The following is a 25,822-nucleotide window of genomic DNA, read 5'->3' as shown; positions in this document are numbered from 1 at the left end:
GCGTGCCAGTGGGGAGCAAGGCGGGGACTGCAGGGCCTGCGGCGGAGATGAGCCCGGGGTGTCTGTTTACAAACCAAACAGCGGCCTGGCACGGCCTGCCCTGGCAGCGGGGCTGCCTGCATGCTGAAATTAAAGAGGAGGCTGGAAAGGGAGGCATTCCTCCTGTTCTGGGCAGGTCTCATGGGTTTGGCAGCATGCACCACCACGGAGCTGCTGGTGTGGCAGCCAGCACACAGCCGGCACGGCTACAGCACCACGTTGTGTGCTGGTGGGTAGGGGCTTGACAGTAAGGGACCGGTAAAGGCTGTGCTCTGTAGAGAGGTTTTGAGAAGGCTGAACCTTACAAAAATAATTTCTCCAAGCTATATAATCTGAAAAGCAACTGAAGCAACTGCCCTTGATCTGCTGCCAGACCTGGTCAGGGTATTGCCTTCCCCAGGCTGCTGCAGCACACGCTGCCATGTTACCCCATCCTGTACAAGGTTTCTCTGCCGTGGCCGAGCTTACTATTTATTACTATTTAAAAGTAATTTTACAGTTGCTGTGTGGAAGAGCGGCCAAATGTTTCCATGTATTTTGGGGCAGTACAGCGTGGGGTTTGAGCTCTAGCAAAGGGTGTTCAGGCTCCTGAGCTGGCTTCTGGGGCTGTCACCCCTGCTGCTGGGCAGAGGTGGCTGGCACGTGTTGTGATGTCCTGGGGGGAGCAGTATGGTAACCTTCTAGCCTGGCTTTCTCAAATCCATTTTCTGTCGAAGGCCTTTAATGTTGGTAAAAGGTCCCCAAAACACTATGGCTCTTTATAAAGTGTTTAAAAAAAAAAGAAGCCAAAAGCGGGGTGTCCTCAACTTACCTCCTCCTGAGCAGCAAGTCTGCTGAAAATGTGCTGCTGCTGGTGCTTCCAGGAGCTGGGCTGGCACAAACACTTATTCATGTTCAGCATCTCTATTTTCTTTAGAGCTACTGACAAATTCTGGCTGCTTATTGTGAAGTTTGTTTCTAGCTTCACAAGGGAAGAGGGTGTTTTGAGTTTTCTTGTTTGTTTTCTTGGCATTTTAAATATTTCTCATCTCCTCTGGGATGCTGTGCTGTTTGCATCTTGTGTCCATTATTCATAATTTAAGAACCTGTCTTCATGCACAACATGTGCAGCGGGCCCATCTTTATTCAGTCAGCTCTTGCCTGAAGAGCATCTTGGAGCATCTCTACAGAGCGTAGCTCTGTTACACTTTGTTAGAGGGTCTCGTCTGTCATGCTTCTGATTTTTTTCCTCCATTTGAGTACCTGGGTGATGAAAATCATGTCATCAGTGCTTTGTCTTATGTTTTTCAGCCTTAAAGCTTTTGTATGTGGCTGTTTCTCTATGCTGAGCTGTTTCTATTGCTCTGAAACTGAGGACTGTTGGGGAGGAGGGGAAAGGGTTTATAGCAATATGTGGTGAGGAGAGAATGTGAATTAATTGCTGATGCTTTGGCTGCTGTGTTTGCCTCCATTTCTTCCCTCCCATTCTCCCTGTGTTACTTACCCCCAGAAGCTGCTCTTGCAGGTTCACTGGCCGGGTACTGGGCTGGGATCCCCGTCTCCATGTCCATTCTGCTTAGGTTGCAGTGCAGCTCCTCTCCAAATGCTGTTGGAGGGCTTCCTTGTATGTTGCCCCTCACACTTTGGAAGCACCTCTGGTACTTCCACAGCAGGTGTTCCCTTTGCCAATATCCTCTCCTACCCAGCATAGACCCAGTTCTCAGTGAGATCCCTTCTGTGTGCTCCTAGCCTGAGAAGTCCTGGTAGCAGCTGGGCTGCTGTGACCTTGCAGCTGGGCTTCCTTCAGTGTTCGGGCTGCTTGTTTCTCACTTCTACTGCCAGGCAGTAAAGCGATCCAGGCTTCAGTTGCAGCCCACGCTGGCTGGGGACAACCTTGAACTTGAACCAGAAGACCTTGTGAATGTTCCCATTTTTTTCTCTTAATACTTCCCCATTTGGTGGTTGCACATGTTAGCTGTGCTTTGTAAGCTCTTTGAGGCAGGGGTTGCCTCTCGATTTTATGTGTAGCTGCTATTTAATGCAAGAGGTGTGCACTGCTGAGGGCTTGAAATCAATTTCTCCACTGCTCCAGCAGCCCTCTAGTACTACTTGCTGTGTTAAACTCTGAACATCATGTATTTCATTCTTATCCGGATGCCATGAACAGGGATTTCAGAGCTGTGGCTTCCTAAATATTCAGTAGGCGAATGACCAAGATTTCTTAGTTCCTCTTACACCGCCTCCTCTTTCTTCTCATGTCAATAGCAAAGCACTGAAGTGCTCTTTTCTGCCTCAAAATCTAGTTCCCCTTCTGCTGGGCTGAGGATTTCACTATGAATCAGTAAAAAATCAGAATGAAGCGTACATTCAAACAGGCATATACTGGGGATTTACACTCCCACTTCCTTATTTTAAACAGTGCTGGCTTCTTAAATGTCAGAAATTTAAATTGTAAGCATTTTAAGGAGGACGAGTTGTTTTGACAAGAGGAGGTAATTTATTCCATAGTAAATGTAAAACTGGTAAATGGCATGCAACTTCTTGGTGCCCTTCAGTATTGTTCACCTTTGCTCTTCATTTGTTGCTACTGTAAGACTCTTTTGATTTGTGTTTAAGGGAATATTGCTGTAGAGAGCTGGGGGACAGAGCTACTTTCCGCAGAGCAGGAGTGAAATAGGACCAGAGCCTTTTATCTGAATATTCAGAGTGCCCATGTCAGAGCATAAGGAAAGTTGCACAGAAATTGGGTGCCCAGCTTTCTGGGAATGATGCTTGTTTAAAGCAAAGCGTGTTGGTCTCACACCTTGTGCTACCAAAGTGCTTAGATGTTGGCATAAGAGTGATTTTTTGAAGTACAGCTCTAATGGCTTTTTTACCTGGTAAAACCAGAAGTGTTGGGCAGAGCAGATTGAGTTCAATTGAACGCTTGGCTACAAAATGTACGGCTGAAGCTTATGTCTAAACTTTTCCCCTGGGGCCACCGGAGCCAACAGGAGCAGAGAAGACCTTGTGCTTGATTCCTTTGGCTCTTCCTATGTAGACCTGAGTAGCTGTAGCGATTTAATTATCTTCCAAGCAAGTGATCAATTCCCTTTTAAATTAGAAAACAATAAAAAACAAACAAACAACAACAACAACAACAAAAACAGAACCATCTTGCACCCTTGTTGGATTATAGTTCCTCTTTCCTCAATGATTTCCAGTGCTTGTGAGGAATTTCAGTTTTCCAGTCTATGCAACCATTGAGTACTAATTAATGCAGAGCAGGCGGAGCGGTGTAAGCTTGCCTCCTTCACGTTTGCTATGGTCTAGTTTTCTAGAAAACATCCTAATTATATTAATAATGAAGCTGTGCAATAAATTTAGAGAGCTTTTTGGTGACTGAATACACCCAGTGAGGCCCTGAATGGAAATAGCTCTTTGTAGGAGGCTCTGAATTCAAGATGGGTGCAGAGATTGCTCCTGAAGCATGGCTAATGCAAGCCATGGGCAACTCATTCAGCTGTGGCTGTTCTCCTTGAGTTGTCCCAGTCATCTCGCTTGTCAATCAATTGCTCATTTGCAATTGACACTTAAAAGTAATTTATAGTCTGTAAGCTGTTAGCTAGCACTCAGTATTCAAACCGAATTGTTTTGTTTGGAGATATATAGGTCAGATGGTATTAGTGTAGAGCATGTCTTGCAGTCTTAATCTCTAGGTTAGTTAATTGCATTCAAAAGTTGGTGGGTTTTTTGATCTTAAACCTCTCCAACTAATGCATGAATTGACCACAATGCAGGGATACTTCAAGGTAGACTTTGAAATTTTGTGGATCTTGTGAAATTGTGTTAAACACATTTACCAATAATCTTTTAACTCTTGGTAGTCTTCTGAATAACTTTTTTTTGTTAGTAATTAACTTCTTAGTATTTTAGATGCATTCAGATAATCTTAAAAACAAAGTCATATCTATGACTACCTGAATTTGTTTATCTGCTAGACTGTGGTTTGTGTTTTTTTTTTAACCATAGAAACTTTCTATGCTCAAAAATCCTGTGATTCCTATTTGCTCTGAGGTTCATGTTTCCCCAGCTGGAAGGCTTTGACAATACTTATTGGTGGTTTGCAAAGCTCTCATCTCTTCTTTAGTACTGTAGAGAGGTTTACTATAAATTTTATTTTGACCTGATTCTGTGGCTCAAAGGAATTCCAATACTTAAAGGTGGCAGTCTCATTCTTCTTGCTGAAATGTGGATGGAATTTGTATTTTTGTCTGACCCTGGGCTTCAGTTTGAGACCTACGTGACCTCCTGTACCTTTTTCAGTGCCCAGACCCACAGCAGGGACAAGACTACTTCCCCCCCCCCCCCCCCCCCCTTGCACTAAGATATAGGTGTTTTCTGTGCCAGCAAAATAATGATGTAGGTGAGGTAGGTTATAGTACCTTTCATGCACTGACAGCTTGATGGGAAAGTTTTATGCGAAAATATCCAGCAATCCGGGCCTGTAAAATGCAGATAACCATTCCTTCCCTTCAGTGGTCCCTTATGTTTTGGAGACTAGTTGTTCAGAGGCCAAACCTCCTCCTAAATGTTTGTCTGGACCACAGCAGTGCTCTCACTTGGACTGCTGGTAAGCCAGAGGCGTGGTATGCATCTTATGGATGGCTACTGGGAAAAAAAGCGGGGGGTGGATCTTGTAAATATAACTCATGTGAAATGCTTCAGTCTTTTTATAGTTTTTTTCCCAAGTTATAAAGAGATCTAAGGTATTTATAAAGTGGCTGTTAAGGGCTTATCTTTTTTTCTGAAAACTTGTCACCCTGAGTCTTGTACACAATGGAGGGAATGCCTTGGATGTGATCTCCATCTGAGTTCTAACGTACTTTATTTTTATCTGCACTAATCTGAGAACTAAATCCATTTTGTGGGATTTTTCTCTGATTCCATCTATCATTTTTTTAGATAGCTATAAGCAGATTCCAGAGCAAATACTTACTGTTAGAATATGGGGCAAACTTCCCAGGAAGGTTGTCCCTAGTATTGAACACTGACCTGGCTCTGTTACTGCAAAGCACCAGCACAGCTGTACCAGGAGAAATATTTTTCACACGTGTGACCTCTGTGAAATTATTCCTGTGTTGTTGGGAGACTTCTTGGGACTTGTAATTGTTGATTGGTTTCAAAAGATGATTCAGAAATTGATTTTTATTTTTTTCAACAGCTTTCTGTTACAGTTGCAGGTTTCCAACTTCACAGAAGGCAATTCTTTTTAAACGAATCAACTATTATGTTGAAACTAAAAATATCAGACTAGCACCAGCCCTGTAGAGTGATAATGAAATGGCATCAAGACTTTTTAATAGCTCCAGGAAAATAGCTTTTAAAAGTGCCTTTTTCATGTGTGTGCACACAAGAAAAGAGTAAAGTGTACAGGAGGTGTAGTTCTCCCTGATGCATCTTCCCGTTAAAAAGACCACGCTTTCCAGTATAATACAGAGCCAACAAAACTGGGAAGAACGAAAGGTTGAAGGGGGGAAAGGGAAGATGCCCCAATTCTTTTATGCAGAGTGGGACATGGAAACCTGCCCTGCTGTAGCAGGCACTCCGATAGCCCTGCTGGGTGCCTGTGGGGCAAGGTTTCGAGCCTATCAGGGAAGCACTGGCTGTATTAAACAAAGTGCTGTGAATAAAGAAGAAAACTCATGCTTTATTCCAGTCTGTTTTCAAAACATGTTTTTAAAATTTGCTGGCTCCCATGCTTTTGTGCAGTCTATCATTTAATCACAGTCGGGCAACAGATATTCACTGGCTAGTAATGCTTTCATAGTGGGTTGTAATTTTTTTCCCCACCCCCTTATTCTTTGTCAAGCTACAAGTGAGCCTGTAGAAGCAGTGCTGAGCATTGCCACTGAAGCCATCTGCCTCGGTGCAGGAGATCTGTGGGATCTGTGCCCCGAGGAGCCTTCCTTGAGTGGTCGGGATGGGTGGGGAATGCTGGGTGTCCGTGGTAGTGCTCACCTGGTTTATAAACTCTGATGTTATCTGCCGCTGCTCCCGCAGTTTTAAGGCGAGGGGAGATTAATATTGTGGCAGATATTGTGCAGCGCTTAATTGCATTCAGATAATATTGCTTAAATGGTTATTTCTCTGTTTTCAAACTTGTTTTCATTTAATTTAGATGAAGGGTGAATAGAAGCTGCCAATTTGGCCATCTCTACATGATTCGTTATTTCATAATACCTGTATCATATTCCCTCTCGTTCCTTTCCAAACTGAATTATCCTGCTCTCTTTAATCTCTTTATGAAGGAGGCCACCCATGCATCTAATAAGTTTTTTGCCTTTCTCTAAGCATTTCTCATGCACTTTTTTTAACCTTGGAGACCATTTAATACCATTCGTCAGCATTGATACCGTGATCCTCTTTTTTATTTTTATTTTTTTGGCATCCCATACCTCCTTACTGTAATGCACACTAATCTTCCCTCCCCATCACACGTACTAGAAGCTCTTTCCAGCTCAGGGTGTAATGTGGGAACACAAAAGCACACAGAACCCTTAGCCTGCCAAATTCAGTACCTGGCCTAATTTCCATCTCCAGTGTGGTGTCCCTAAGATTTCTTTCACTATTTCTTCTGCTTTCAGGGCTTTCTTAGAAAAATTCTCTGACAGTATTCAATTATATGAATTCATATATTTAAAAAAAAAAAAAGGGAAGGCGTTTCTGATGCTGATCTTCATCTGTAATGGTTTTACCCTGGTGCTTACGTTTGTTGGATTCCTCGTAAATTTTTCTTTGGAAGCTAACCTTCCATCTGTAAATCATGCTAACCATATTTTATGCGATTTTTTAACTTAACAGATTTAAGGCAGGTCCTTCAAATGTTGTTCCTGAATACTAGCTTTTTTAAAGCACGTTGTTCTGATCTTTTGATTTTTATGTATGCATGTGTATAAATTTAAATGGTTAAGCAGCATTATCTGGAATTAGTTATAAACACATGTGGTACGTGGAGTTGGTTACAATCATTGCAGACATGATTGCCTGTGATGCTCTACCTGAGATCTATTTGGAGTTGTGTGTATACATATATATATAGTTTAATTTGAAACACTGAAGTTGAAATAGCCCACATCACCTCTTAACAAAATTTTTCATGTTTTAGATGAAACACTTCAGATGTTCAGTAATGAGTGAGATAAATAGGGACCTAGTGCTTGCTCTTGGTGCTGTAGGGAGGGATGTTGGCTTGGGGTAGGAGGTTGGCTCTTCTGTCATGCAGTTATAATAAAGTTAAAGTGTGTGGTAACCTGAGGATTTTCAGGAAGACAAACCCCTTTGATTAGGGGAGTTGAATGCTGCCGCAGAAAACTGAATTCCACACCTAGCCTCAGCTACCTGGCGCTGGGCAAACAGTGTAAGCAGGAGCTGCTTGTGGTGTGGGCTGTGCTCGGTTTGTCTCACGTGAAGAGCCTCTGGCCTCTCGTGCAGAAGTGTAGCGTTCCCCTTGCTGCTGAAGTGGCTTTGAAGCTGCACTTTGGATGCCCAGAAGTGCTGAGCACTGTGGAAAATCAAGCCCTCGGTGTCCAAATTGGTCACTCAATTAGTAGTTCCTTCTGACAATTTTGGTTTTGTTCTCTGTGGTTCAGTTTTACATTCTTAAAACCCTGGTAATGCCACCTAAACACAGTTGTATTATAGGGTAAACTTATTAATAGTTTTGAACATTTGGATACAACTGTAAGTTCCCAGGAGAAGAATTCACTCCAGGGTTTGTATGGGATGTGGTAAATACGCCAGAGTTATTGTTTTCAGGCGCTGCCTTTCTGGTGTGTGCAAACAATGACTTCAGCAGCTTCCAGACTTATTTTTCTGATTCTTCCAGACTATGGTCATGGTTTCATGAGACAGTAAACTGGGTATTGGAGGGCCTACGAGATGAAAAACACCATCACCACATGTTGCAATGTGCCGAGCCATTGCAAGCTGGCTTTGCCTATTCAAATGCCTTCACGACATTTTGAAGCAACTTTATCCCGGCAGACCACATGTTGGTTTGGATACTCCATGTCCACACTGCTCTGGTCTCACCTTAGATTTGGTAAAAACGGGCAAAGCTGCTGTGTTTGTGCTCTGACTTGTGGCAGTGCCCAGGCCAGCCTAGCAACAGCTCTGGGGCCTGTGGTGGCTTCCACACAGGTGGCGCCGCTTTGTTTGGTTGCACCTCGCAGAGATGACGGCTTCCTCAGGGAATCATTACGTGCTTCTTCATGTTTAATTTTCCTTGTAAGCTATGCTGGACGGGCCCCCTAGTGGGGATACAAGTTTTACCAATCAAAAGATTACTGCAGCCGAAAGGAAGCCGCTCTGAAGACCTTCTGTTGCTGTAAGTCGTGGGGCTGGGCGAGTGCTGGTTCCTCTGCTGAGACGAGGTCTTGCTTCATGCACCTGTGTCGCAAGTGCATAAGGGCCTGGTGGGGATTACGTCAGGCTGTTGTGTTGCATTAGTGGAATTTAAATATTTTTTTTTTGTGGGCTTAAATATGCCAACAGAGCACGTAAGGTGTACAGATGGCATCAGTGGTTCAAACAGGCTTGATATCTGGAGTGCTACCAGCACCGCCTCCCCCCCATACTCACCTGGCTCTTTCCTTTTCTTTCACCTTGCCTCTCCTTTCTAAAAAGAGATGCCACTTGTGCCAGCAACTTCTTTCCAATGTTGTTGCCAGTCCCTCCCCCCCTTTTTTGTTAAATCACCTGGAACACTCACAGAGTGTTTGCAGCCAAAAGCTTCCACATGGCCTTTTACTGAATGACCCTAATCCTCCTGTCTCAGTTTCTGCTTCTGCTGCTTGTGATTTCAGTTGTGTTGGCTAATTTTAACTCCTGATCAATGTTCTAGGAGTTGTGGAAGTAAGGGTGGTGGTTCAAAGCACTTGCTTTATGAATGAAGAAAACAATTTTAGGTTGCGCAGTAACACTGAAGTTCCTGCATTTTGTGTGAGAAACAATAAGGGAAACTGTTCTTGTATACCCGATGCCTTGAGACTAATTTTTTTTTTCTGGTGTAGGGCAGGAATCATACAGTCCCAGTAAGAAGAGATGCACAAAATAGTGCAGAAAATGACTGTTCTGGCTTTTTCAAAGGTTCCACTTCTAAACTCGGGAAATCTGCATGAAAACCGGAATATTTCAACGTGGGCTTTGAGCTCTCAGCACTGCTGAAGGGTAGTGTTTGCTTGTGAGGCAGCCCTTGTAGAGCAGTTGCGATTTGTGGGGCTTGGTGTAGGGTAACGCTGTTTATAATGAAGTCAGAACTGGCTTTTAGAGCCTGATGAATGAAAGTCCACAGCATAAGACTGCGGCTTTTTGTGAGAGAGACATCTGTGCTATAACAAGAGCAGGAGACCCAATTTAGACAACTGCTAGAACAAGAGCTCAAGAAAAGGAAAGACTTTTTTTTAGCTTAGATGAAAAGTTTATACAAATAAACTTTTCAGCTGCTCATCAGAATTGCTGCTGCACCACCAACTTGGCTTTGAATTTTGTTCTGATTGCCCAACAAGGCTGTACACGAAGAGTGTTACGGAAGAGCAGCTTAAACAAAACATGTTTGTTTTTCTGCAGAATTAGAGGCTTTGGGCTAGAGAGAAAAATTTGGGGAGAGGAAAAGACAGTATGAAGAGAAATATGAAAAAATGGAAGGATATGAATAGAAACTGGCTGTTGCAGTAAATACATGTGAGGCAAGAAACACATGCAAGAGTGGAGCTCAGTGTTTTGACAGTGAGTTACAATAGAGGATCTGGTTTTGAGTACACACAACTCTTCCCAACTGGATCAGCTGCTTCTATTAAAAGTATCCATCTCCCTACAAAGCTCACTGGAAAATAGATGCACGCACACATCTGCCCCAACCACTGCTGATATATATTTTTACTAGTATATTTTTAAATACAGTCTGGTTAAATGGCTGCCCCTGTGGTGTTGCTCACACTTCCAACCTTGCTGCATGAGCAAGGTGATGAAAACATAAGCGTATAATGAGTACTGTGCTGCAAAGAGCAGGTTTCCTTGACACAACAGGGATTGTGTTCTGTTTTTGTTCAAGTTCCAGTCTTTGGAGGAAACTTCTTGCAAATCTGTTTGGTTTGATTAAAGTCCTTTAAGAAAATAGGAACTCAATCATGTGGATTAATACCTGGATGGACACAGTCTCTGAGACAGCTCAGAGGGTTAAGGAGCAGTGTAAGTGGAAAACTTGTGATGAAGAGGAGTGGGATGCTGAATCCCACTATTCAGCATAGTGGGTCCTGGGCTATTCCTCAGTTTTAGTGGCAAAAGAGCCTTTGCTTCATAGGCTTCTTGGAGGAGATGCAAGTCTAGCATGCTGAGAGGTGTATGATAGCTGACAGACATGTTCGAAGCAGTAGTTCTGAGAGCATCATGTCTTGGGAAGGTTACTTAGTTTCAGCTTTAAAGTGTTCCCTTTGTTAGTGAAGCAGGTGGCTTTACCTTTTAATGAAAAAATCACACTTCATTCTTAGCTCAGAACACAAATTTAATATGGAAATAGCTTATAAAATGCTGTTTAATTTTTATTCCACTATTGTCTTCTCTATTGTTGAAAATGACGTGATTTTTGAAGTGATGCAGCTTTGGGCCAGGGTGGGCTGCAGAGTTCAAGTGTAATCAAAATTTGTCATAAATAACTAAAGACATTAGCTCATACTTGTACTACAGTGCTGTGTAATGCAGCGCTGGTGTTGACATGCTGTGGGGACAAAAATCGCTTTTTTGCGACTAATGAGCTCTTCAGTATCCTGTTTGGAATAAACATCTCAAACTGGTTCTTTAAGCCAGGGACTTGCTTTGCTTTTCCTTGTTTTAAAACCCTCAAACCACCTGAGGTCCTGTTCATCTGCTGACTTCAGCTGAGGCAAAATTATCCTTTGGGGCGTCCGCAGCAGAAGACTTTTTGCTGGTCACACGTGTGGTGACTCTTCTGGCTTGTGCTGATGCACAACCTCCGAGCTGCAAGACCTCAGTGCTCCCGCATGTCTCTGAATGCTTAAATGGTCTCGAAAGGATTTTCCCCAGACTCTTCATTTGCTCTAATCCCCTGGAACATCTCTGTTTCGGTTAATATTTAGGGAATTTCAGAGTCAACTTTTTTCTTAAGCAGCTTCCAATTGTAGTATCTGAGGAGTGGCAGAAAGACTATTTTAGGGGATCGCAAGGAGTAGGCTAATGCCTAGTTGTAGGAGGAGAGGACAATTAGCAACTTGTCTGTGAAACCTGTTGCCAAGAAAACTTACTGAACCCTGCGCAATAAGGATGGGGAAATTCTGCACTTAGAGGTAGTAAATGCGTTGCTCAGACTTGGCAAGTAGCGCGCTGCCTTTTAAATACCTAGTGTGGAATATTACCTTTGAAATGTCTGCATGCAATTTCAGGTTTAATAGGAGGTGAAGATTAAGATTTGAAATTATACTGATGTAAGCTGTCATTAAGTTTGGGCATACACATTCATTTTATTTTAAAAGCGCCTTTTATATTGTAGTAAAAGTATACAGTAGGTTAATAAACTATCATTTTGAATAGTTAATTTCCCAGGGATGTGGGCTCCAAGCCTTTACGTTTTTAGGGGCTGTTCTTTTGTGTGCGCTCGGATGCTGGTTGCAGCAAGAGGAACCTGGCTGCAGTGGCAAGCTGCACAGATGTGTGGCGTGCCTCTCACTTCTGTCAGTGCTTCCTTCTTTCCTTCCTTTCCCAAAAGGGATTTCTCCCCTTTTTGTTATGACAGTTAGCCTGAAGAGAATAACTGAGATGAGCAATGGCACTTCTACCGTGGAATAAATTGCAAGTTGACTTTTTCACTTCTTGATGTAAATCGGAAACTTTTTCAGCAACCTTTTGATGATGGACACAAAACATGAGGATGCAACAGAGCACAACAATATACCTGTGTTCTCTGCTAGCTACTGGTGTAGCCAACTGTTTTCTGCAACATGATTTCTTAGTGGGAAGAAAGTGAAGTGTGAACCACCTGGATTTTGGAGGCGTTACAACAGCGGGTATTTTGATGTTTTCATTGGAATACTCTGACACCCTGATTTTCCTCAAGATTTAAGTATTTCTTGCCCCTTCATTTTTGATTTGACCAGAACAAAATTATGCCAGATGACACTGCTTTATTCAGACTTTACCTGTTCTTCCTTGTCTTTCTACCAATGGACAAACGAGCTGTGATTTTTGAATTGTGAGGATGCTCTTGCTAGTGATTCCTCTGGGACAGAGAATAATACTTATCTGGGGAAAACAAAAGCAGAATTGTGAACATGCTTGGGATTCTGTTCTGGAAAGATTTTATTCACAGATATTTTATTCTAGATTTGCTCCTTTTTAATTCTTCTTGCCTCTGTTTTACTCCACACTGTGAACACGTGTTTTGGAGGCTTATCTTCGAAGGTTAGGACTCATGGTGCAGTGTGACTTCTCGGAGATGTGGTCTGCGTTTTCACATTCATGAAGTTTCAAGCTTGGATTTACTAACTTGGGAAAGAATACAAGCTCTGCATGCTTGCTTGTCCCATGATTAAAAAATAAGAAGTTATAACTTGTCACAGCAGTTGTCTTGAATATTAAATGTTCTGATAAAATTATTATAAATTTTGGTGTAATTACAGACTTCTTTAAATGTATTTTAAAATTGAAATGTGTCTTTCTTTTTTTCCCCTCGTGATAGGTGCTGGACAGTTTGTTAGCTCAGTATGGAACAGTGGAGAACTGTGAGCAAGGTATACTCTCCAATCTGATTGCTTCTAAATTTGTTGTAGGAAGTGAGTGCACGCTGAATTTACCCTTTTCCATTGCCTCTTTCTCTCCAGTGAACACTGACACGGAGACTGCAGTCGTAAATGTAACATACGGCAATAAGGACCAGGCTAGACAGTAAGTGTCTCGTTTATTTGTTACCGTAGGCTAACTTGCATGTTGGAGTTCACATTGTTTTAAATTTTATATGCATCTTTGCTTCCTATTAATCTACCAACAAAATGATAACATGAGCAATAATATTTTAAGAAAGCCTTTCTGCCTTGCCCCTGCCAAGTCTTGTGTGATTTATCTTAGTATGCTGTTTTGTCGTCAACTATTCCTACACTTTGATTGTATGAGAAAATTGAAAATTTAGGTAAACTTAGTTGACTGGGGAGGGCAGAAGATTAGTGATTTGCCAATGGCAGAGGATGGGAATTGTTTAATGATTTTTTAAATCTATTTTTAAAAAGCTTTGTTCTTTTATAGTGGTGGTTGTTCTGTGTTTGTCTCCTGTGTAACAGAGGTTGTATTCTCTTGTTGGTTTCTGTTCTGTTGAGGTTTTACCTCAAGAATTTTTTTTTTTTTTAAAAACTAGAAAATTTAACACTTTTTCCAAGCAGGTCATTATTGGAATAACTGAAATATTTATTTGGGCTTTTTAACTTTAGGTAGTCAACTTTGCTTGCTTATATATCTTCAGTAGTTGAGGAATTTTCATCTAGATATTGAAACTTAAAAATATAACGTTTTGATTTCGTAGTCAGCAGTTGTGTATCGTTTCCCTTTTAAACATTGTCATTATTTGTTATGCTATAGGTTCAATCTTGCTTTTCCACTGCAGGTAGAAACACAGAAGTCTTTCTTCTTAATTCGTAATCTGGGGACATAAACATATTTTCCTCCTCCTTTATAACCACAGCAGGTTTAAACAAAACCCAACCCAGGGAGTAGCCTGCAATGAATTTCTTTTTTTAACTTTGAAATTTCTGCCACCTTGTGGCTAACTAAAACCAGCAGTTAAGATGCGGGCTATGCTTATGGTTTGCATTAATATACAATTACAAATGAAATAAATTTGTACACATAATTAAGTAATTAGGACTTCTGTGCAACTTGAATGCAACACATGTTTCATCTTTCCAAGTGTTAGGTTACTTGTTAGTGTACTCTAAGCAAATGTGATGGGAAACTTGTGTCAACAGTGTGCCTATTATACATAGTGGAGCTGAAGCAAACAGTATTTTTCTTCAATTCACTATTAAACTTATCTTCTCAAAACCTGAATCATTCAACGTGTTCTTCAGGCTCTTTTTTAATTCTGTTGCACAATAATTAAGAAAGATGTTGAATTTCTCGTTCTGAAGAAGCCTATGGTGCAATGTTAGAAATCCTGCATGTGCTAATTCCCTCTTTGAAAATGTAAGAAGGAAGTACCTAAAATACCATGGAAAGAAGCATGATGCATATTTTTGATCTGTCATCTGTGGTGTGGGTTCTTGGATTTGTGCATTCCATGCTGAAACTGAAGACAACAAAGTACAATTTCTTCCCCCTCAGCCTGTACTTGTTAAATTTTGAGGTTAATACCGAGAAAATGCTGAGATAAGCCAAGCCTGTGAGGAAAAAAACTGAGATAAATTTGTTTTTGCATGAGAAATCACATGAACGTAACTGAAGGTATCTTGAGTTCAAAGCAGGTGAACTAGCATCCAGCGCAAGTGTTGGTAAGAGGACCTGAAGCGGCTGAATGATGACACAGTGTCAGCTGCCTTGGGCAGGTAGGGCAAGTAGAGGAGCCTTGATTTGCTTGGTGAATGCTTTGAGAGGGACTTGAGTTTGCCTAAGGACACAAGCCTGTTTTCCATAAAGAAAATGTTAAATGAGGATGGTTGGCTTTAGGGTGAAGGCCTGCAACCACTTAGCAACCCCCAGGAGAAGTGGGTATTTTTTTAAGGCTATTTTTTAAGGAAAAACAGTAAGGAATTGTAATGTAGAATCACAACAGGGTGCATGCGTGTGTGGCTGATCTGTAGTAGCTGTGGTGATGTTTCAGTTGGATGTTTTGCTAGATGTGACTTAGCTTTCCTTCTTGGAACTGGTTATGGTGGGCAGCAATGGCTTTGGAAGGGGGGCGGTGCACGAGTGCTAACATCTGATAAAAGTCAGTGTTGGTCAGCCTGTGCAGTAGTGGGAGCAACAAGAACTGACTTTGTGGAAGCTGTTTATAGGCTGCTTGGGATTCAGCAGCTGATAATGAGCTCTGCCTTGTGAGACTTAACTGCTGATGGCAAATAATGCTATCACCCATTTGTTGCAAGGACTGAGACCGTCCGTTCCCTGTGGTGCTGCATGCAGTGGGCTCCCAGTCCCGAGCATCTCACCAACTTTTTGCAACGCACTCCCTAACTTCACAGTTAAGTGTTGGCTGACAAACCATGCAGAGCTGGCTGCTTCCCCTCTGGACAGGCTGTACGGCATAGCCCTGCCTGCTGGAGTGTGTGCATGTGGCACTCTGCCGTGGTGGTGCTGGAACAGCCTGGAGATGCTCCTGATAAGCAGTTTTATACAAGTGTGGTATGCTTGGCTTGAAGGGTGGTACTGCGTATAAAGCTCTTGGTTCCACCCAGCTGGGAAACTGAGCGGTCCTCTGTCTTGCAAGCCTAATTGCTGTGGCAGAGGTCTTCCCCCCCCACCTCTTTTCTAGGCTGGTACTATAATTGCAGCATATACAGTATAGCACTGCATCCAAAATCAACTTTGAGACTAAAATTAGTGAAGAACATTGCAGTTCTTTTAAGCAGTAAGTCTGGGACAGAGCACACAGCACCCAAAATCTGCGATGTGAGGTGCCCAGTTGCTGGTTTCTAGTTGGAATAGCGGTCTGTGGCTTTGACCTGTCGCCATGCTGTCTCTTTCCTAGCTGAGCAGGTGTGATGCTGGCTGGGCAAGGAAAGCAGGATGCTGCTCCTCATCCTCAAGTGGGCAGACCAGGTGTCTGCAGGAGGCCCAGGAGGTTTGCAAGCACCAAGTCATGCACAGGCCAGGGAGAGCCACTTGTACTCCTTGGGTAGCAAGAAGAAGACTGGGACTGCCTGGGCAGCTCTGTGACCCCAAACCTGCCCTCCTGCAAGCAGCTGCAGGGAGGAAGCCTCATCTTCACCAGAAGTTAAGGAGGGTCTTAAAAAGCACATGCACACTGCTCTTGCACATGCGGTTACTGACGATTGCAGTGGATTCTGGAATGTGTGGGGGAGAGGAGTGGCAGAGCCCGGTGTGTGCAGTTGAGGCTGAACACACAACCAGTGCCATGTAGGTCTTGGGGCCTGCTCACCAAAGGGGACTCTCTCCTTTCCCCTTGTCGATCCAGGACAGGCTGGCCATGTCCTTGTGGCTGTTAGCTTCATAGTCATGCTGTCTCCTCTTTCCCTCCCCAAAACATAGTGTGTAGGCATCTAGTACATGCTACGAGATTCAGCTCTACCCAGGGTTTTGGAAGGATTTTTGTGCAAAGTTGGCTTCATGCCTGTGGAGGTGGTGCCTATTGTTTGAGGATGGGGCTGGATGTCCATTTTTTTCATCTTTTTTTCTAGCTCAGGAGTGAGATATGCCTGTTGGTTGTGTCTCGTAAGTGATGGTGTGTTTTAGCTACTGGCTGCAACATGAGGAGCTTGGGATCTGTTTTCGCAGATGCAGGTAGATATATTACTATAAGATGCTAGTGATGACCTTTTAATTAGAATCTATACAAAAACAGACTTTTTTTTACCCTTTCAACGAGGCACAAAGCTGTGTGCACACCACACGTATCCTTGACAAATGAATGAGAGTTCACATAACTAATACTTTTATATTCCATCATGGGTCAGGACTAATGTTGCCATAGGAACGATAAGACTGAAAATTTGGTGTGGTGTATGATTATAAGCTTAGATTTGTCTTTTGCTTTGTTTTTATTTTCACAAATACTAATGAAAACTATATTTTTACTTAATGTGGAAAAAAAAATCTTTATGCTGAGGAAAAATTAGCATGTAAATCTGTCTTCTCGGTATGCAAATGTATCTGTTTAGGGAGGAAAAATGAAAGATGGTGTATGTACAAGCTGCATGTGGGAGTGAAATATGTTCTCCATCTAGTGCTTAGTGTGATCACGCTATCAATGGATGAATGATTTCCTGCACAAGACTTGGTGCTTCTACTGTATTCATTTATTTAGGATATTTAACCTCTGCTAGCATCAGAAGGGAGAAGAAGGCTGAGCAAATATCTCCGCATAGGAAGTTTGCAAGAGGACAGCTGTGAGGTGTAATTTTGATGGGGGAATAAACTCAGGTGACTAATTTACAAAATATTTATTTAAAGATATAAATTTTGCAGAGATCTTCCTCTGAATAGATCTTACCTGAACATAAGGCAGGCTGCTGTACAGTTTCACAGAGCACAGGCAGTGGTTGCAGCAGTCTTTGTCTTATTTTACAGAATATTTTCTGAACTACAGTGAGATTCTTGTCTACCAGCTCTTGCTGGCATATGAAATATAAACGTTTTCAGTTTTCCTATAAATATTTAAAAAAAAAAATTGGGTAATAGGAGGGGTTACCTCTTAATGAGGAAGCTTATGGAAATTTTCTCCATCTCTGCCATCGTGGAGTCACCTGAAGGCTTTTAGGACCCATGTAAAAGACTGGGCACTGATAATGGCAGAGGTAACCTGTGAGACCTTTATGACTGTGGTCATGGAGATGCCCAGCTCTGTTTGGGAAGGCAGAGGTCTCAGAAAAGCAGTGGCTGTGTTGGTGTGGCTTGGATTTGAGTCTCCAAGGTGGTCAGCCTGTCTGAGGATGTGCTTGATGAAAGGAGCTGAATTTAGCATGGTTTTTGGTAGACTGCAAAAATAGTGGTAGGCAGTGTGGTGGGGATCTCCTGTAGCCTTCACTCAAGCAGGTGCCATTGGGGGTGTGAAGAAACCATCCCTTGCTTTCCTCTGAGGCTCCCTCTCCCACAGGGAGTGGGGATTGCTCTCCTGATGGCAAGTTCTAATGTTTTATTTTATTTTTTTTTTTCCCATGATGCTGGCACCAGAGTAAGCTTAGGGACCCTGTGGCTTAAATCCATTGAAATTTTTTTTTCAGGATTTTTTTTCTATTTTTCTTTCTCTCTCCTGAAGCAGTACTTTGCCTCAGAAACTTGGTCGTTCTGGTGCTGAAGGCCTCCTGAAGAGAGTGTAATCTTGCCTGATCATAGCCTCATTTTATGCCACAGAAAACTTCAGCATGGTTAAATAAAGGTGCTATGACAGCATATTAAGGACCTAGTGAAAACTGTCAAATGTTGGAAAACTGAAGGCCAGGCTCAAAGCACCAAGTGACCTCTCAGCAGCTGTGGGCATTGTCTTCTGCCTGCATTACTGACAATCAGTCATCGCTGCACTCGCTTCTGTGGGCATGAACCAGAGCTGAGAACGAGACACCTGCCTGGGAAGCCTCAGTTCCATGCACGGCTGGGAGAGCAGTGTTTTCTGACTCTTCTGGCTTCTTGTCACTTGATCGACTCGGATTACAAAACAAGTCAGCCTGTAAAATAGGGAGAACTGTGACTCAGAGGATGAATTCATTAGTTTAAGGTTTTCTCTATAAATATCTGGGCTAGTTAAACATGTGATATCATAGTATCTCTAGATGCTAACCTCTAATATTAAAGCTAGTGAAGTGAACTTTAAAGCCTGCTTGCTTTCAAATACTTAAAACCAACTTGTTCAATATTTGAATTATTTTTCCCTGTCATCACATGGTTTTGGTAGCCTGGAGTTGCTCGCTGCTAACACGATTGATTTCCTGAAATGGAAAATGACCTTTTTTGAGTTTGCTTTGAATTTAAGGCACTTGTAGTCATACAGAATCATTCAACAATTTAGAAATTGTTTCTAAGTAGAAAAACTGCAACCTTCTTTCCAGGAAAACTTTCCAGGAAAAGCGTGGTATGTCAGTTGTTGCTTTACGATATCTGTTGTGCAACCTACATATGTGGCTTGGTTGCAAACAAGAAGCCTAGTCTTCTCCTCTCCTGCCACTTCTGAGGAAGAATGAGACATCTCTTGCACTGCTTTAATGTAAGAGTTTGTGTTAGTGCTGGATTCTGGTCTGAGATGTTTTAAAGCCAGGTAAGCTTGAAGCGTTTTGGGAAAGAAGCAGTGTCCGGACTTGTCAAATGAATGTGTGGAAGGGAAGGAGCTGGGATGCATGTCAATCTGGAGCCTACCACCAACGTGTTGGCAAAAAGGCTGGTGCTCATCTCTCCAGCATCTTGGGGTTTGTTTCCAAAAACAAACGGGGCTTGTGCAACTGTGCTGCCTGATGGTGCCATGCTCCTCTCCAGTAGCTCTTCAGCTTCCTGGCTGATTTCAAAAAGACTAATTCCAGTAACACTCAACTGAGAAAGAGGTTTGAAGACGTTTGCAACCAAAAACATTATTTTCAGGTTACATGAAAGGGAAAACCTTCAGACTACTTCCCCAGAAAATGCCTTTTGGGTACTTCAACTCCGTGCAGCTCGAACCTGAGAGGCAAATCCATGGTATGACAAGATCCACAAGCTGTGCTGCTCAGTCCCTTACTGTTCTTGTAAGCACAGCATTTTGCATAGCAAAATGCTCTCCAAAGTCCATGCAGTAAACATTGAGAAATGTCAGCTTTGAAATAGCCTCAGCAAATTTCAGTGCAGCTCTACGTGTATTTTGCCACGTGCTGTAGGAGATTCTCCCATCGTGGGAACAATTACCCTTCCCTCCTGTCCCAGAAGGACCTGTCTCATTTGGTGAACACGAGTATTTAATGAGCAACGATCAGTTATTCAATACTTGGCTTTCCTTGTTGTTCAGCGGGCTTGCCTTAGGCCTTATTTATTATGAGCCCTTACTAAATGGTGCTCCAAAGACAAGAACTACTTCTATAAGCTCTTTAGTGCCCTGCTGGAGTATTTCACAGATGGGGGGCTATTCCCTGCGAGGTAAAGGGGCAGGTTATCCTCTTTTTTGCTGCTTAGTCTCAGTACCTCTATCCCACTTCTCATGACCAAGGCTACTTCTCACCTCCGGCAGCGGCAGGAGCCCACAAGGCCGGGACACCCAGGAGATGAGTGTCCTGGCTGCCCTTGAAACCATAGGTGGGTGGCGAGCATCTCCCACTACCTCTGCTGCAGGGGTGAAGCTGTTGCAGAGGGCAGCGGATGGCAAACTGGCTGTAACTACATGCAAATGTGCGAGGGGAGAGACAGGATTAGGTTTCGGCATTTCAAAGGCCTTGCTCCAGAGCATACGGTTGTTATGAGCTTTTTTTAAAAAAAAAGAAAATGTTGGTGGGTTCTTTAATATGAAATGGAAACCTCCTGCCCTCCCCCGAGTGTTTTTAATTTAAATTAAGCCTTTAAACAAAATCCCTCTGTAAACTTTTGTCCCAGATTAAGCCTGGCATTCATAAACTGCCCCAAATCAATGCGTGTTTTGGTGATATTGGTGTATCGGATAGCTGATAATGTGAGTAATATGCCCTCTGTAGTGAAACTCCATGTCCATCAGACGAAAGCATGAATTTGTGCGGAGAGGAGGAGGCAGAGCTGTGAGCCTGGGGCCTCCTTGCTCTGTTGAAATGGCTGCTCTCAGACCATGCCCCTTCTGCCTTTCTCCTGTCAATGCTGTCATTACAACCTCAATGCTTTAATGGTGCAGGGGCTACTTTTCAGGGGGTGCTGCCCAGAAGTTGGGTACCAGAGCATTGTGTGGAGCTGAAGCCACACTCCCCAACATCGCTCAGTGCGGTGGGATGGCGTGGGGAGGGAGCATCGTGTTTTGTGGGAGCTCAGCAGGTGTGGAGAGGCTGAGGGGAGGAGAGCACCGGGTTGCTCTTCGGCGTGATGGATCACGGTGTGGGCACGTTGTGTGCCTTTGGGTGAAATCCCTCTTTGATATTCAGTGGAGGGGGCCCTGTTTTGCCTCAAAGGGCAGCAGAACTTGAAACACCATGTAAATGTCTCTGAGTGCCTTTGCATCCATTGAGAGCTTAGCTGATGCTTTCATTTACTGGTTAACTTTTAATCCTGCCCGCAACGAGGCTGGTAAGTTGTGAGGTGTTCCAGTGGTCTGCCAAGTGATGTTTCAAGTGCCATGGATTGGCTTTGAGCGCTTTCTTTCCTGCTGAGAACGAAGCAGAAGCTGTCTTTCCTTTCTTTTGTGTCATAGCTGTGTCAGTTATCGAAGGGGGAAGAAAAAAATCCAGCCAAATAGCTGTGCTGGCAGAAACCCTAATGAAGGTGCTGTGATAGCAGCGAAAAGGTTTTCCCTCTGGTGCAGCTTTAATTCTATTTGGGAAACTGATTTAAATTAAATCAGGCAAAAGAATGCTTTTGAGTGTATAAGCTCTGTCTCCTGTGAGGTTTTGCTGATAGGGTTGTACCAGCAAAATGTTTAAAGTGCACAGAAGCCCAGAGCAAGCAAGAACTAACTTGTAGTTCTTAATATGATGACTTTTTTTTTTTAAAGAAAAAAAAAAAAGCTGTGTAATCTAAATCTTGACTAAAGAGTCTTGAATGTAACCATTCATCTAGGAAGTAGCTTTTTAGCTTTGTCATGTGATTTAGAAAGTGCAGAAGACTACACCTAGGTGACTTCTCGTTTTATAAGGTCCCACATGTGACTGTTTTCTTTTTTTCCCTTTCTCTCTCCTCCCCTTTGCAAACAAACAGAGCAATAGAAAAACTGAACGGGTTTCAGCTTGAAAACTACTCCTTGAAAGTCGCATATATCCCTGATGAAATGGCAGCCCAGCAACCTCCGCAGCAGCATCCCCAGGGCAGACGCGGATTTGGGCAGCGGGGCCCCCCGCGGCAGGGGTCCCCTGGTGCCACCACGCGGCAGAAGCCCCAGTCGGACGTTCCTCTGCGGATGCTGGTCCCCACGCAGTTCGTAGGAGCCATCATCGGGAAGGAAGGAGCAACCATCAGAAACATCACAAAACAGACGCAGTCCAAGTAGGTTACCCTGTTTAAAAAAAAAAAAAGTCATTCTAAGCTTTAATGTCGTGTCCTTTTCTGCTGTGTAAAGGGAAATGTGAAATTTGTTTCTCTTCTGTGGGGTAAGAATGTGTTTTGTGTGCGTTGCGCTCTGGTTTGTGTCTGTCTTGATACTTCTGAAGAAAGCCTTACGGATAAAACAGCACTGCTTTTTCTAGTTGGAGTAAATTGTGCAAACTTAATTGTGCTAGGAGACACTGGCAGTAATGTTTTTTTTCCTTTTTTTAAAAAATGTGGAATATTTGAGCCATAACCCTCTACAAATTTGTGCTAATAAAATGGTCTTGATTACAGGGAGAAATGTCTTCCACTCCTCCCATAATGCTGTTATGTCCTTTGGAAGGCTTCTGTTTCCTCCGAAGTGTCATCTTTGGGGACCAAATTTTGGTGTTCCACCTTGCTTTCCAGCTTGGATGAGCAGTATTGCGTTCTGTGATGGGATGGCAAGGAGTCACTCTAGAAATGTGTAAAATTTCACAACAAATGAAAATCACTGCAACCAGGAAATCTTTTGCAAGACTTAAGAACTGTATTCTGCCCTTGATATGTGTTCAAATACTAGCTCGCTTGCCTGGCTTTGAATGAAAATAGGCAGTGTTAGTGGGATGATACTTGATGCCAGAGTTACCTAATAAATGTACTACTAAGGCTCTGGGCACAAAAGGTGAACGTGAAAGCTGTAATATCTCGGTCTGTGGAACATGCAGTCACTGTGGTGACATGCCTAGTCTGTAAGTGCTTATTCTAGCTGCAGTTTAATTTGGGGGCATTCTTAGGATTTAAATATGTTTTCAATAAAAGAGGGGGAGGCCATAAAAAAAAGAGCCTTCATCTCTCCCTCTCATTGCACCTTACCAGAAATATACAGGAGTGAATAAATTCATTGCTGTTAAACTGCAGACCCCACCAAAATACAGATTAAGGAAATGCACAGAAGGCAAAAAGTGAGCTACTAAGTGACCTAAGAAGCTTAGAGCACTAGGGTCCAGAGACACTGAAGGAGATTGTTTTCAGCGTGCTAAATCCCTACCCACAAGGAAGAAATATGTGCAGATGCAGGGGGAGGCAGGGATTGCATTCAAGGAACTCTTCTAGGATTCCCCTAAGAGTACAGGGTGGAAAACACTGCCTTTAGGAGTAAAACAAAACAAACAGACCCCCCTGCCCACTGAACTCCGGATTATCTTGATGCTGCTTCAAACCTCGCATTAGCATGTTGTATCCCAGGAGACTCTTTGCTGTGTTTAACAACACGGATTTAAGAGATTTGTGCTGTCCTAACAAGACTTGGTTGTAGTTTGCCTACGGGCAACCAATTTTCAGGTGATATCTAAAACTTCCAGGTTTTTTTATAGCACATGAATTAGAAGGTTGGCATAAGGAAAGCTCTTTCCTTATCTCTTAAAAGGGGGGCTGGCTAGAGCAGAAACAATAGCAGATGGCTGACTTGAAGGATATGTGACTTCAAGAAAGATGTTTTTCTTGTTTGGGGGATTAAGAAAAGAAAGGTTGTCTACTTCCAGTTGCAGCAAGGATTGCCATGGGCTCCTCAAAACGCTGCATCATGAAACAAAATGAATTTTCAGTATCAGAACTGGAAAAATGTAGAAGTTTATTGAAGAGCATCATGGTTGTTTCTTAAATTTGGAAACAGCTATGATCTGGGGGGAAAGGGAGGGGAGGAAGCCAAAAAAGAAGAGGTAGAAATAGGACGTGACCTGTAGTTATTGGCAAAGTGCGAACAGCATCCAAGGCATTGTCTTGCTGCAGGTTGTGATGAATTTTTAGTCCTACAGCTATGTAAACTGCTGTGGATTGAGGCTTCTAGTTTTAGGGTGACAGAGAGTGGAGTTGGAGGAGAGGTAATCGCAGGACAAATTTTAGGCTTAGAACACGTAGCAAGTAATCTTTATGATGAATGCAAGCACTACATTGCCACTTTGCTAGCAGAGAAGTGTTAAGAAACCCTACTGTTGAGGTCATGAAAAAACAAGGTGGGACAAAGTTTTGCTGTACTCTAGTTGCACAGTCACTATTAGTGGAGCGATGGGACTGGTGATGAACCTCCAGAGCTTTGGGATATCTTGATGAAATGTTCTCTTCCGTGGTTTGTCACAGATTGTCTATCTAACATATCCTCTGATTGTCTTGCGGTCTGAGGAATGAAAATCCCAGTGTCCATGTAGATGAGGTTTAACTGGTGAAGTCAGGGTAGGGGAGCCTCTTTATAAAACACAGAGAAAATAGTATTTATGGGATGTTCAACTAATTGTATCCTTTTTGAAATGAAGCCACTTAAATATGTAGTCATTGTTAGCTCAAAATTAATTAGTTCAATGAGAGCTGGAAATATGCAAGCTTACCATACAATATGTGGTTACAGTTAGTGTTTTCCTTTCTTTCAAGAATTGATATTCATCGTAAAGAGAATGCAGGTGCTGCTGAGAAACCAATTACCATCCACTCAACTCCTGAAGGCTGCTCAACGGCTTGTAAAATTATTATGGAGATCATGCAAAAGGAAGCTCAAGATACTAAATTGTGAGTAAAAGACATTTCATTTTGAAGGCACTAAAAACTGAATTCTTGTTGACTCCATGTAGAGAAGAGTCTTTGAAATCTATGAAGTAGCAAATCCTCTGTTGCTGTTATCCATACTTAACAAGAAATCATCTACACTTAACTAGAAAAGTCATCTTTTACCTTTCAGGGTCAGTCTGCTTGTTTAATTAGCCCCAATACCTTCCACATCTCTAGCTATTCAGTGGCTGTGATTTTGAGGAGAACTAGAGCAAATACTGAAGTTTCTTGGGGAACTAGTAACTTTTAATCAGAGCAAGCATAATGAGTTATCTCCCTAAAAGTTTTAAGATGTATTGTTTCCTTCCCAAGAGCTCTTGCTGCTTCAGTATGACTTTTATTTAGCAGATATTTTGCAATGAAACTTTAGATGATATTGCTGAAATAGCATCACACGTGGACTCTTCTGCATCTAGTGTAAATGTGCAAGTGAATGGGATTGGTATGCTTTTCTATGAAAATGCATTTTATGCATAAAAGCTTGCAGTCTTTTCTCCAAAAGTCTCACTGGGTGTAACTTCTATTACAGTACGGAAGAAATTCCCCTGAAGATATTGGCACATAACAACTTTGTTGGCCGACTTATTGGCAAAGAAGGAAGAAACCTGAAGAAAATTGAGCAGGACACAGATACTAAAATCACGATATCTCCGTAAGTTTTCAGTGGTCTAATCTTTTGATGAGGTGTCTCACTGCTGTGATACATTCATGTACAGAGTTCTTACAAAAATGCTCTGTTTTGAAAATTGAGATGACAACCTTCCGGAGCCCCTTCCATGATGTGGATTAAACAGTTGCTTAAGACGAGATACACTGAATGTAAACAGTGATTCCTCATTATAAATTCAGTCAAGAGGAAGGCTAAAAATAACATGGGCTCTTTAGACTGTATTTTAAGTGATTTTTAACATACCATGCTATATGCAAAGAAGAGTGTTTTGTAAACCATAAGCATTGAGTAGTTCTGGGCTGTTTGTGAAATTACTGATGTTTTACCTACTGGTATAGATCAGAATTTTTAGACAAAAGGGAAAGCAAATGAATACTTAAGAGTATTTGCGCTAGTAATTCTGTCCCTCTTTGTGGCTACTAGCAGCTGAATGTTGTATGTTGTGTAGGATGCATCAAAATAATAGATTATGGTCTGCGAGTTTGTGAAGGTAACAGATCTGTTTAAATTTAGCTGAGATAAAACAGGAATTTTCACCTTACCGGGAAAATGTTTGTGTCTGCAAGTCAGTGGGGGGAAATCACTGATTAGATCAACATCTCTGTAGAAGTTTGGCTGCTGATAGTAGTTTTACCCTGAAGTAATATCTTCAGAGAACCTCCTATGCTGAATAATGAATGATCTGGC

The 25,822-nt window shown here is 42.5% G+C and overlaps 1 protein-coding gene across 4 annotated transcripts in view; it reads left to right on the top strand.

Annotated features, from left to right (window-relative positions):
• IGF2BP3 (insulin like growth factor 2 mRNA binding protein 3) overlaps positions 1–25,822 on the top strand; it is a 107,829-nt gene that overhangs the window by 52,783 nt on the left and 29,224 nt on the right. For 3 of the 4 annotated variants that reach the window (XM_082754789.1, XM_082754791.1, XM_082754790.1), the window contains 5 exons: positions 12,749–12,800; positions 12,891–12,954; positions 21,559–21,843; positions 24,292–24,426; positions 24,995–25,117. In XM_082754789.1, coding sequence (XP_082610915.1) covers positions 12,749–12,800; positions 12,891–12,954; positions 21,559–21,843; positions 24,292–24,426; positions 24,995–25,117 — 659 coding nt within the window. Of the gene's footprint in view, positions 1–12,748; positions 12,955–21,558; positions 21,844–24,291; positions 24,427–24,994; positions 25,118–25,822 lie in introns of all 4 variants that reach the window. The other variant, XM_082754788.1, reaches the window with a different exon arrangement.

Source organism: Aythya marila, assembly GCF_965140915.1.
Source record: "Aythya marila genome assembly, chromosome: 2".
Taxonomy (NCBI): Eukaryota; Metazoa; Chordata; class Aves; order Anseriformes; family Anatidae; genus Aythya; species Aythya marila.
The sequence above is the reverse complement of the archived record's forward strand: the minus strand, read 5'-3'. Positions and strand labels throughout refer to the sequence as shown.